This window comes from Salvelinus sp. IW2-2015, linkage group LG9, assembly GCF_002910315.2.
Source record: "Salvelinus sp. IW2-2015 linkage group LG9, ASM291031v2, whole genome shotgun sequence".
Classification (NCBI taxonomy): Eukaryota; Metazoa; Chordata; class Actinopteri; order Salmoniformes; family Salmonidae; genus Salvelinus; species Salvelinus sp. IW2-2015.
In genome coordinates this window covers 2,789,466-2,801,352 of record NC_036849.1, presented here as the reverse complement: position 1 = coordinate 2,801,352, position 11,887 = coordinate 2,789,466, and the positions used below count along the sequence as shown (strand labels likewise).

The following is an 11,887-nucleotide window of genomic DNA, read 5'->3' as shown; positions in this document are numbered from 1 at the left end:
TATTTGCAAGTGATCGATTTGGTGTTTGGAGCCACACTGGCTTTGCAAACTTGAGTTGTCTGTTAAACACTGTTTACCCAAAAATTTCAATTTGTCAATTTCAAGGTGACGCAACGCCTGGTTATACTGCGTTTCTGTCTAAATGTATAGTGTCTAGAGCCATGGCATAATTGATGATAATAAGAGGTGGATTAATTCGGGTGGGACTGTGTAGTACCTCACTGAAGGCCTAGGCCCCAGGCCCACGGCACGCCACTGTTCAAATGACTCTCCTGTGTAGTGACGTGCTTTTGTGTTCCTGGTGTAGCACTTCTGTGGGAAAGCTCCTGTTTCTTTCAATATTGTTTTTCCTATTAAGATAACAGACAAGGTCTACCAAAACGAAATATATTGTCTGGTGTCGTTGTAACACATAATTTACATGTAGCACAAGGAATGTAGCACAAGAAATCTGATGATATTTACTTAAAGAAATACATTTGTCATATTTATTTAGTTTGTTATATAACAGATGATGGATATGAACAGAAATACTGAAACATTTAAATCTCAAAGTTTGTTTTTTAAACTCTACACCTCAACTCCAAGGCATACAGAGTCCAAAAGCAGCTCTAACTTGAAAGTCTTTATAAATGCTGTTCAGTTTGTAGGCCTTTTTGTTGCCTTATTTCCCTCTAACTTCTTGCTGATATAACACCAAAGTGAGACAGTGGTGACTTTCAGGAACTTCACCCAAGAGGGTGAGATTCAATCCAAGGCCTCTTATAGAGCAGAGCACTGACCATGCTCCACTGAAAGAAAATTTCCCTGACGTTCGCGGAGATCACATTCACGGTAAACACTGTGCATGTCAGCTCCCCGGGCGCCGAAGACGTGGATGTCGATTATGGCAGACCCCCCACACCTCTCTGATTCAGAGGGGTTGGGTTAAATGCGGAAGACACATTTCAGTTGAATGCATTCAGTTGTACAACTGACTAAGTGTCCCCCTTTCCCTTTCCCTCAAGCGTAAATTACCTTTAAAAAGGTCAAGAGCCATGCACTGCTATATAACATGCCTTGGATTGAAACCCGGACTTGGTTGTTCAGGCTCTGAGTAATGTCTTGAGCCTAGGGAACAGGCGCAGGGCATTCTGTGTCGTCACCTCCATCACCGTTTCCAAGGGAACCCCTTTGATCTTACTGATGTACTCAGCGCAGACAGAGATATTCTTTGGCTCATTTCTCACCTATGTTCAAGATGCAAAAGCATGACTAGTGTTAGTAACACCATCTCTAAAATATATTCTTAGATGCAAACATTATTTGATGTACAACCACTTTCAAACCAGGATAAAGTCAATGGCATATGGATTTCAATCTACACTGAACAAAAATATAAATGCAACAGACAACAATTTCAAATATTTTACTGAGTTATAGTTCATATAAGTAAATCAGTCAATTGAAATAATTTCATTAGGGCCTAATATACAGATTTCACATGACTGTGAATACAGATATGCATCCTTTGGTCACAGATACCTTAAAAAAAAGGTAGGGGTGTGGATCAGAAAATCAGTCAGTATCTGGTGTGACCACCATTTGCCTCATGCAGCGCGACATCTCCTTTTCATAGAGTTGATCAGGCTGTTGACTGTGGCCTGTGGAATGTTGTCCCAATCCTCTTCAATGGCTGTGTGAAGTTGCTGGATATTGGCGGGAACTGGAACACGCTGTCGTACACGTCGATCCAGAGCATCCCACACATGCTCAATGGGTGACATGTCTGGTGAGTATGCAAGCCATGGAAGAACTGGGACATTTTCAGCTTCCAGGAATTGTGTACAGATCCTTGCGACATGGGGCATGCATTATCATGCTGAAACATGAGGTGATGGCGGCTGATGAATGGCACAACACTGGGCCTCAGGATCTCGTCATGGTATCTCTGTGCATTCAAATAGCCTTTGACAAAATGCAATTGTGTTTGTTGTCCGTAGCTTACGGTGCATTTGGAAACTATTCAGACCCCTTGAATTTTTCCACATTTTGTTACATTACGGCCTTAATCTAAAATCGATATATTTTTTTCCTTCTCATCAATCTACACACAATACCCCATAATGACAAAGCAAATAACAGGTTTTATAAATGTTTGCAAATGTATAAAATATAAAACCCTGAAATATCACATTTACATAAGTATTCAGACCCTTTACTCAGGACTTTGTTGAAGCACCTTTGGCAGCATTTACAGCCTCAAGTCTTCTTGGGTATGATGCTACAAGCTTAGCACACCTGTTTTCACTTTGTCATTATGGGATATTGTGTGTAAATTGAAGAGGATTAAAAAAAATATATATTTTAGAATAAGACTAACGTAACAAAATTTGGAAAAAGTCAAGGGGTCTGAATACTTTCTGGAGGCACTGTATACCTGCCCATACCATAACCCCACCATGGGGCACTCTGTTCACAACTTTGACATCAGCAAACCCACACAACGCCATACACGTGGTCTGCGGATGTGAGGCCAGTTGGACCTACTGCCAAATGGTAGAGAAATTAACATTAAATTACCTGGCAACAGCTCTGCAGTCAGCATGTCAATTGCACGCTCCCTCAAAACTTGAGACATCTGTGGCATTGTGTTCATTGTTTTGTGTGACAAAACTGCACATTTTAGAGATGCCTTTTATTGTACCCAGCACAAGGTGCAACTGTGTAATGATCATGCCGTTTAATCCGCTTCTTGATCTGCCACACCTGTCCGGTGGATGGATTATCTTGGCAAAGGAGAAATGCTCACTAACAGGGATGTAAAAACATTTGTGCACAACAACTGAGAGAAATCTAATTTTAGTGTGTTTGGAAAATTTCTGGGATCTTTAAGTTCAGCTCATGAAATATGGGGTCACTTATAAAACAAGGACATTTCTATGTTGCATTTATATTTTTGTTCAGTATATATACATTGTCATGTTTTATGTACACTAATGTTCAAAAGTTTGGGGTCACTTAGAAATGTCCTTGTTTTTGAAAGAAAAGCAACATTTTTGTCCATTAAAATAGCATCCCGGAGTCTATTTACTACTATTTAATGAAGCTGCCAGTTGAGGATTTGTGAAGCGTCTGTTTCTCAAACTAGACACTCTAATGTACTTGTCCTCTTGCTCAGATGTGGACCGGGGCCTCCCACTCCTCTTTCTATTCTGGTTAGAGACAGTTCGCGCAGTTCTGTGAAGGGAATAGTACACAGCGTTGTACGAGATCTTCCGTTTCTTGGCAATTTCTCACATGGAATAGCCTTCATTTCTCAGAACAAGAATAGCCTGACTAGTTTCAGAAGAAAGGTCTTTGTTTCGGAACATTTGGAGCCTGTAATCGAGCCCACAAATGCTGATGCACCAGATACTCAACTTGTCTAAAGGTCAGTTTTATTGTTTTTTATATCAGGACAACAGTTTTCAGCTGTGCTAACATAATTGAAAAAGGGGTTTCTAATGATCAATTAGCCTTTTAAAATGATGAACTTGGATTAGCTAACACAACGTGCCATTGGAACACAGGAGAGATGGTTGCTGATAATGGGCCTCTGTACGCCTGTGTCGATATTCCATTTTTTTTTTTTTTATCTGCCGTTTCCAGCTACAATAGTCATTTACAACAGTAATTAACAATGTCTACACTGTATTTCTGATCAATTTGATGTTATTTAATGGACAAAAAATGAGCTTTTCTTTCAAAAACAAGGACATTTCTAAGTGACCCCAAACTTTTGAACACTAGTGTATATTGCATTTTGTTTTTGAGTGTAAATAAATAAATAAGTTAACAATCCTACCTGTTTCTCTGGACCCAAGGCAGGTGAATCGGTTTCTAGACACATGCTCTCCAACGGCAGCTGTTTCACTAGCTTCTGCTTCTTGTGGGATTTTTATTTTATTTTTAAGGAAGTGACATAAGTTCAAATTAGCACATGACATAGTGACATAGTTCAGACAGTACAAGACTCACATCTGTTCAGATAAAATGCATCAACAATTTTTTTTTTTAACAACGAGCGAACAAGTGCTGTAGTGCTAGTACTACTTAGTGTGAGAAATCAAATCAAATCACAATTCATTTAAAGTGAATTTAACAAAAGCCTTAATACACTTACAGAAAAATAATAATTAAAAAACTCTTTACCTGTTCACTTCTTACTATAGATGGAGGAATGGAGAAGTAATACCCAGCCTTCACTCCCTCCATGGCAACTGAGGGTTTCCCATCAAAAGCATGAAGAAGAGCTTTCTCAACACCTAGTGGAAAGTCAAAATCAATCAAATGTATTTATAAAGCCCTTCTTATATCAGCTGATGTCACAAAGTGCAGTACAGAAACCCAGCCTAAAAACCCCAAGCAATGCAATGCAAGCAATGCAGGTGTAGAAGCACGAAGGCTAGGAAAAACTCCCTAGAAAGGCCGGAATCTAGGAAGAAACCTAGAGAGGAACCAGGCTACGAGGGGTGGCCAGTCCTCTTCTGGCTATGCCGGTTGGAGATTATAACAGAACATGGCCAAGATGTTCAAATGTTCATAGATGACCAGCAGGGTCAAATAATAATAATCACAGTGGTTGTCGAGGGTGCAACAGGTCAGCACCTCAGGAGTAAATGTCAGTTGGCTTTTCATAGCCGATCATTCAGAGTATCTCTACCGCTCCTGCTGTCTCTATTGAGTTGAAAACAGCAGGTCTGGGACAGGTAGCACGTCCGGTGAACAGGTCAGGGTTCTTGTAAGGTGCAGGCAGAACAGTTGAAACTGGAGCAGCAGCACGGCCAGGTGGAGTGGGGACAGCAAGGAGTCATCAGGCCAGGTAGTCCTGAGACATGCATTGTTTACTATATGAATTAACTTGGCAGATTCCGTGCCTTCAGAAAGTATTCACACCCCTTGACTTTTTCCACATTTTGTTGTGTTACAAGGTGGGATTAAAATGGATTTGTCATTTTTTGTCAACGATCTACACAAAATACTCTGTCAAAGTGTAAGAAAAATGTGAACCTTTGTAAAAAAAAAAATATAAAAAAAAAAATATATATATACTAAAAATAAAACACTAATATATTATATATGGATTCAACCCCTGAGTCAATACATGTTAGAGTCACCTTTGGCAGTGATTCCAGCTCTGAGTCTTTGTGGGTAAGTCTAAAAGCTTAGCACACCTGGATTGTACAATATTTGCAAATCATTCTTTTAAAAAATTCTTCAAACTCTGAAGTTGGTTGTTGATCATTGCTATTCGGCCATTTTCAAGTCTTACCGTAGATTTTCAAGCCAATTTAAGTCAAAACTGTAGCTAGGCCACTCAGGAATATTCAATGTCGTCTTGCTTGGTAAGCAACTCCCAGGGTCTGTTGGAAAGCAGACTGAACCAGGTTTTCTTCTTGGATTCTGCCTGTGCTTAGTTCTATTCCATTTCTTTTCATCCCAAAAAACTCCCTAGTCCTTGCCGATGAAAATATGAAGAGCCCTACTCTGTGATGAGTTGGGTTGTATTTGCCCCAAACATAACACTTTGTATTCAGGACATGAAGTTCCTTTCTTGCAGTATTACTTAAATGCCTTGTTGCAAACAGGATGTATGTTTTGGAATATTTTTACTGTGTACAGGCTTCCTTCTTTTCACTCTGTCATTTAGGTTAGTTTTGTGGAGTAACTACAATGTTGTTGATCCATCCTCAGTTTTCTATTACAGCTATTAAACTCTAACTGTTTTAAAGTCACCATTGGCCTCGTGGTGAAATCCCAAAACAGTTTCCTTCCTCTCTGGCAACGGAGTTATGAAGGATGGCTCTATCTTTGTAGTAACTGGTTGTATCGATACGCCATACAAAGTGTAATTAGCAACTTCACCATGCTCAAAGGGATATTTAATGTCCGTTTTTTTTTTTTTTTACCCATGTACCCATTGGTCCCCTTCTTTGCATGGCATTGGAAAACCTCCCTGGTCTTTGTGGTTGAATCTGTGTTTGAAATTCAATGAATAGTTATGTAAATAAGGTATTTCAATTTCTTATTTTTAAATAATTAGCAAAAAATTACAAAAAACGTTTTTCGCTTTGTCACGATGGGTTATCGTGTGTAGATTGATGGGGGAAAAAACAATGTAATACATTTTAGAATAAGGCTGTAACGTAACACATTTTTTTGTGGGAAAATATTTTTTTAAAAGGAAGAGACAAGTTCAAATTAGCACATTAAGTGACATAGTTCAGACAGTACAAGCCTCACATCTGTTCAGATAAAATGCATATTATTATTTAAAAAATTACACAACAAGCAAACAAGTGTTGTCGTGTTAGTACTACGTAGTGTGAAACGTAACAAACGTAACAAAATGTGGAAAAAGTCCAGTGGTCTGAATACTTTCCGAATGCACTGTATACAAAAGTATGTGGACACTCCTTCAAATTAGTGGATTCGGCTATTTCAATCACACCCGTTGCTAACAGGTGTATAAAATTGAGCACACAGCCATGCAATCTCCATAGAAAAACATTGGCATTAGAATGGCTTTACTGAAGAGCTCAGTGACTTTCAGAAAGGGAAGAAACATCAGGAGAAGAGTTCCAGTAAGGAGGGGGTGGTTAACTGTGCCTGTAAATTGATTTAGAGTTGCCCTAAACTGTTTATTTTGAGTATCATGTTGATTTTGGAGGTCTACACACTGGGAAGCGTATTGTAATTTAAATTAAAATGCATTGAGATACCGATCTGTCATTAAAATGCGACTCGCGACAGTAAAACAGATACTAATGGGGTCTGTAATGAGAAAAGTTAATACTGGTAATATAAGTAGTATAAACTGTATATACATGGTCCCCTGTTTGTAAATGTACATTATAACTGTGTCGGCGTGTGCTAAATCGAGGGTCTTGAATTTGAGTGATAGACTCAACGTGAAACACTAAGGACTGTCATTCTAAATTTGGGTTGTATAACCTTGATGGGTTTTATAACCATTGATAGTAGGGGTTTTGTTTTACCATGTTATCAGTATTCTAATGTTAAAGCGCATCAATACATATGGCTTTCTGGATGATACAGTACAATTGATATGAGCATGTTTTAGTATGTTAATAACTATATAAGTGGACTAGCAGTAGTGACTAACATGTTATGGGTTAGATGGAATGATTTATGTGCAAATGTGTTTGAGACAGAATGTTTGCTGCACAGGGGTGTTAGTTGTAGATTCTAGCGGAGATAGTGTTTTCATTTCAGACATTATTGTCAACTTTCAGTGAGGGGTTTGCCAAATAATGTACAATGCTTGAAATAGCCAAAGATCCCTGTATACAGGAGGCCATCTTACCAGAAGGGAAGTTCGCTGTAGTAGTAGCATCACATCTTCTGCAGAGTGTGCCGAAGGATAAGTGACCATTGCTGTACATTCATACCACAGGGTGAGGGTAACTTGACTATTGTAGTGGAACATCTGAAAGAGCTCATCAGTGATCTCGCAAACAAACACCAAACGAAGCGATTGCCTTGCGTGTGGTGATGAAGCGTGTACCGATGTTTAATTCTGTGACATCCCATTTGTACTAACTGTAGGAACTCATCTGTGTGGAAACTTGCAGGAAGGAACATACAATGGTGGCAACGTCAGCTATCAATTTGCACAGACAAGCAAAACGCCTTTTATACACTATGTTCCCCACCCGTTTGCACATATCTGCTAACTGCCACATAGACAAAGAGGTTGGACTTTACCATAAAAGCTAAGAGCCAACTCTGTTCGTTAGGCTCTTAATTCTGCACCTTTGAGTGATTGTTAACCGCTCCATTTTTGCAAATCTTATAATAAAGTTGTTGTTTGAAGAAACTAGTCTCTCTTCTTCTGGTTAGAATTTCCACGACAGCTGTTATTGTGAAGTGGTAACGTAGAGGAGCAACAACAGCTCATCCGTGAAGTGCTAGGCCACACAAGCTCACAAAACGGGACCGCCATATGCTGAAGCGTGTAAAAAATCATCTGTCCTCAGTTGCAACACTCACTACAGAGTTCCAAACTGCCTCTGGAAGCAACGTCAGCACAATAACTGTTCATCTGGAGCTTCATGAAATGGGTTTCCATGCGTTTCCAATTCCCCTGTGCACAAAGCGAAGTCCATACAGAAATGGTTTGTTGAGATCGGTGTGGAAGAACTTGACTGGCCGGCACAGAGCCCTGACCTCAACCCCATCAAACACCTTTGGGATGAATTGGAACACTGACTGCAAGCCAGGCCTAATTTCCCAACATCAATGACCAACCTCACTAATGCTCTTGTGGCTGAATGGAAGCAAGTCCCTGCAGCAATGTTCCAACAGTGGAAAGCCTTCCCAGAAGAGTGGAGGCTGTTATAGCAGCAAAGGGGGAACCAACTCCATTAATGCTCTATTAATGCCCATGATTTTGGAATAAGATGTTCAACGAGCAGGTGTCCACATACTTCTGGTCATGTAGTGTACATAGAAATATATGAAATTACCTTGTTCCTTTAGCAGGTGTATAGTAGGTCTGCCTGCAGATCTTGAATGGACATTTCTAAACAATTGATACACCATGTTACAAAAAACATCTGACAAGATATATTGATTAAAACAAATGGACTGCGAGGAAAATGTATCAATGCCAACAACAACGCATGATCAATAATTTTGATTTGGTTTATATTAGTGTAGGACTCACAGCGGAAGGTCCAGTTGTTTTGCAATCTCTGCCTGCCGAATAAGCACCTGTCTTTGACTGTCTTTGTCTGCGTCACCACTGACAAATCTGGGGGTGAAATCCAAGCCTACCTACAATGATGACTGATTATCAGTGATGTAAGATCCTCAACCAACCACTTAGTTACTGTCTAGTGTGGATCTAACCCCAGCCCCAGGCTTATTACCACATACAGTGCATTGCAAAAGTATTCATACCCCTTGGATTTCTTCAATACAGCGACTACAGCTGTGAGTCACTCCAGTGTAGATTTAACCTTGTGTTGTAGGTTATTGTCCTGCTGAATGGTGAACTACTCTTCCAGTGTCTGGTGTAAAGCAGACTGAAGCAGGTTCTCCTCTAGGATTTTGCCTGTGTCTAGCTCCATCCGGTCTCTTTTTATCCTGAAAACTCCCCAGTCTTTGCCGATGTCAAGCATACCCATACCATGATGCAGCCACCACCATGCTTGAAAATAAGAAGGCAGTTACTCAGTGACGTGTTGTGTTGGATTTACCCGAAACATAAAGCTTTGCATTCAGGCCGAAAAGTGTATTCCTTTGCCGTGTCTTTTTGCAGTATTACTTTAGCACCTTGTTGCATTCAAAATGCATGTTTTGAAATATTTGTATTCTGTATATTTGTATTCTTTCACTCTGTCATTGAAGTCATTATTGTGTAGTCACTGCAATGTTGTTGATCCATCCTCAGTTTTTTCCTATCACAGCCATTGAACTCTGTAACTGTTTTAAAATCACCAATGGCCTCATGGTAACACCCCTGATCCCTTCATTTCTGTCCTGCAGCTTAGTTCAGAAGGACGACTGTATCTTCGATGTGTCTGGGTGTTTTTTTAATTTAAATTTTTTAAATTTTAACCCCTTTTCTCCCCAATTTTTGTGGTATCCAATTGCTAGTAATTACTATCTTGTCTCATCGCTACAACTCCCGTACGGGCTCGGGAGAGATGAAGGTCGAAAGCCATGCGTCCTCCGAAACACAACCCAACGAAGCCGCACTGCTTCTTAACACAGCGCGCCTCCAACCCGGGAGCCAGCCGCACCAATGTGTCGGAGGAAACACCGTGCACCTGGCTCCCTTGGTTAGCACGCACTGGCCCGGCCCGCCACAGGAGTCGCTGGTGCGCGATGAGACAAGGATATCCCTACCGGCCAAACCCTCCCTAACCCGGACGACGCTAGGCCAATTGTGCGTCGCCCCACGGACCTCCCGGTCGCGGCCGGCTGCGACAGAGCCTGGGCGCGAACCCAGAGTCTCTGGTGGCGCAGCTAGCGCTGCGATGCAATGCCCTAGACCACTGCGCCACCCAGGAGGCCGTGTCTGGGTGTTTTAATACATAATCTACAACATAATTATTAACTTGACCATGCTTAAAGAGATATTCAATGTCTGATTTATTATTGTTACCCATCTACTAATTTGAAATGCTCCCTGGTCTTTGTAGTTGAATCTGTGCTTGAAATTCAATACTTGACTGAGGGACCTTACAGATGTTGTATGTATGGGGGACAGAGGAAGGGTTAGTCATGAAAAAAAAACATGTCAACGCCTATTATTTCACAAAGAGTGAGTCCATGCAACTTATGTGATTTATTAAGTCAAATTCAACTCCTGAACTAATTTAGGGTTGCCTAAACAAAAGGGCTGAATATTTATGTAAGAACTATATTTTAGTTATGTAAATTTGATTAATCTTTTAAACAAATATACATTTTCTTCCACTTTGACATTAGAGTATTTTTAGTAGATTGTTGACAAACAAAATCAAATGAAATGTATTTTAATCCCACTTTGTAACATGATAAAATGTGAAGAAATCCAAGGGGTAAGAATACTTTTGAAAGGCAGTGTATATAGAGAGTTTTGCCTGCTGGACGAGAATAGTGTGGATCTGTATCAATTTACACACAAAATCAATACAAAGACTACTTACCTCCCCAATAGCAACAAGATGGTCTTTATATTTCTCTATCAGGGGCAAAGCAGCATCTAAATCCTGCATAGAGAAAATATGACCATTTAACAAACAGTGCCGTAGTAGACATGCATTATGTTGATGATGGTGGTGGCGATGAAGATTATGATCTTTGTTTGGGGCACATACCTGGAGTAAGGCTCCTCTCTGTGGCTCAGGAGCTGTACCCTGTATAGGATGGACTCCTAAACAAGGGAAAATAAAGCCTGGGAACCTCTGTGACAGCTGAATAATCTTTTCAAACTCTCCGACATGTTCTGCTACTGCTAGTAGTGCTAAAAGCCCAGCCTGAAAAAAAAGAATGTTGTATTGGTCACGTAAACATATTTTGCAGGTGTAGCAAAATGCTTATGTTCCTAACTCCAACAGTGCAGTAATACCTAACAATACACACATTCAAAATGCTCATAGTGTGTAGACATTAGACATTATACATTATGGACAGTATATGAATAGAAAAGGTGTGTACAACAGTAGTTATATAGAATTAGCCTTGTCTAGAATACTGTATATACATATGAAGTGGGTAAAACAGTAACGTAAACATTATTAAAGTGACCAGTGTTCAATGACTATGTACATAGTGCAGCAGTCTCTAAGGTGCATAGTTGAGGACCGGGTGGTAGCCGGCTAGTAAAAGTAATAAAGTTCTGGGCAGGGTACTTGGCAGAGGCCGGCTAGTGGTAAAATGTATACCATTAGGACACGCCAATGACTAGGGGCCCTCCCCTGGACTACGACATTAGCAACAACAACTGATCAAGTTACAGTTACCTTTTTAGAATTCTCAATCACATCTTCTATGTCCTGAAAGAAAATACAATAAATTGATTAAAGCATTAGACAAAACAAACAGACTGTCATATCTAATACAGAACCAACAATTGGTAAAGCTTTAATACAATATGCGTTACGTAAAAGTCCTACATTGTCGAAATCTCCTGCAGAGATGTGACAGTGGCAGTCAATAAAGCCCTTCATGGATAATTTTAGTTATTTAAAGGTGGAGAAATTGAGACTAAATAGGCTATAATTTTCATAGAAACATGCTCTGCAAAAGCTCTCCCCAAATTGTCACGTAAAGAAAATATTGTGGATTCCACTTCCTGGTTCGTCACCGTTTTCATTATCCAATCAGCGTCCAATGAGCGGAGTCTATTGTT

General features: G+C 40.0%; 1 protein-coding gene and 1 long non-coding RNA gene across 3 annotated transcripts in view; one reads left to right on the top strand and one right to left on the bottom strand.

The window, feature by feature from the left end:
- Positions 1 to 457: 457 nt before the first annotated feature.
- On the bottom strand, positions 458 to 11,835 carry LOC111968433 (putative deoxyribonuclease TATDN3). 2 transcript variants are annotated; one of them, XM_023993965.2, is made up of 9 exons: positions 11,652 to 11,835; positions 11,499 to 11,531; positions 10,854 to 11,012; positions 10,683 to 10,745; positions 8,711 to 8,820; positions 8,511 to 8,566; positions 4,174 to 4,286; positions 3,827 to 3,907; positions 458 to 1,229 (listed from the first exon to the last, which is right to left on the bottom strand). In XM_023993965.2, exons 1-9 carry the CDS (start codon positions 11,703 to 11,705, stop codon positions 1,086 to 1,088), a joined length of 813 nt encoding a protein of 270 aa, XP_023849733.1. In that variant the 5' UTR covers positions 11,706 to 11,835; the 3' UTR covers positions 458 to 1,085. The 2 variants fall into 2 exon arrangements, with proteins under 2 accessions (XP_023849733.1, XP_023849734.1); XM_023993966.2 differs by having other exon boundaries at positions 3,827 to 3,904; positions 11,652 to 11,834.
- LOC139028223 (uncharacterized) overlaps positions 9,853 to 11,887 on the top strand; it is a 40,677-nt gene continuing 38,642 nt past the window's right edge. The window contains exon 1 of the long non-coding RNA XR_011480407.1: positions 9,853 to 10,065. This is a non-coding gene — a long non-coding RNA (uncharacterized lncRNA). The remainder of the gene's footprint in view (positions 10,066 to 11,887) is intronic.

What these genes read in the sequence shown, in the direction of transcription:
- LOC111968433 (XM_023993965.2), bottom strand. Translation starts at nt 11,705, where the DNA reads ATGAAGGGCTTTATTGACTGCCACTGTCACATCTCTGCAGGAGATTTC. An exon ending in ATCTTGTTGCTATTGGGGAG is followed by an intron (nt 8,821 to 10,682) that starts GTAAGTAGTCTT and finishes TCATCATTGTAG; the next exon opens with GTAGGCTTGGATTTCACCCC. An exon ending in CTATAGTAAGAAGTGAACAG is followed by an intron (nt 3,908 to 4,173) that starts GTAAAGAGTTTT and finishes AAATCCCACAAG; the next exon opens with AAGCAGAAGCTAGTGAAACA.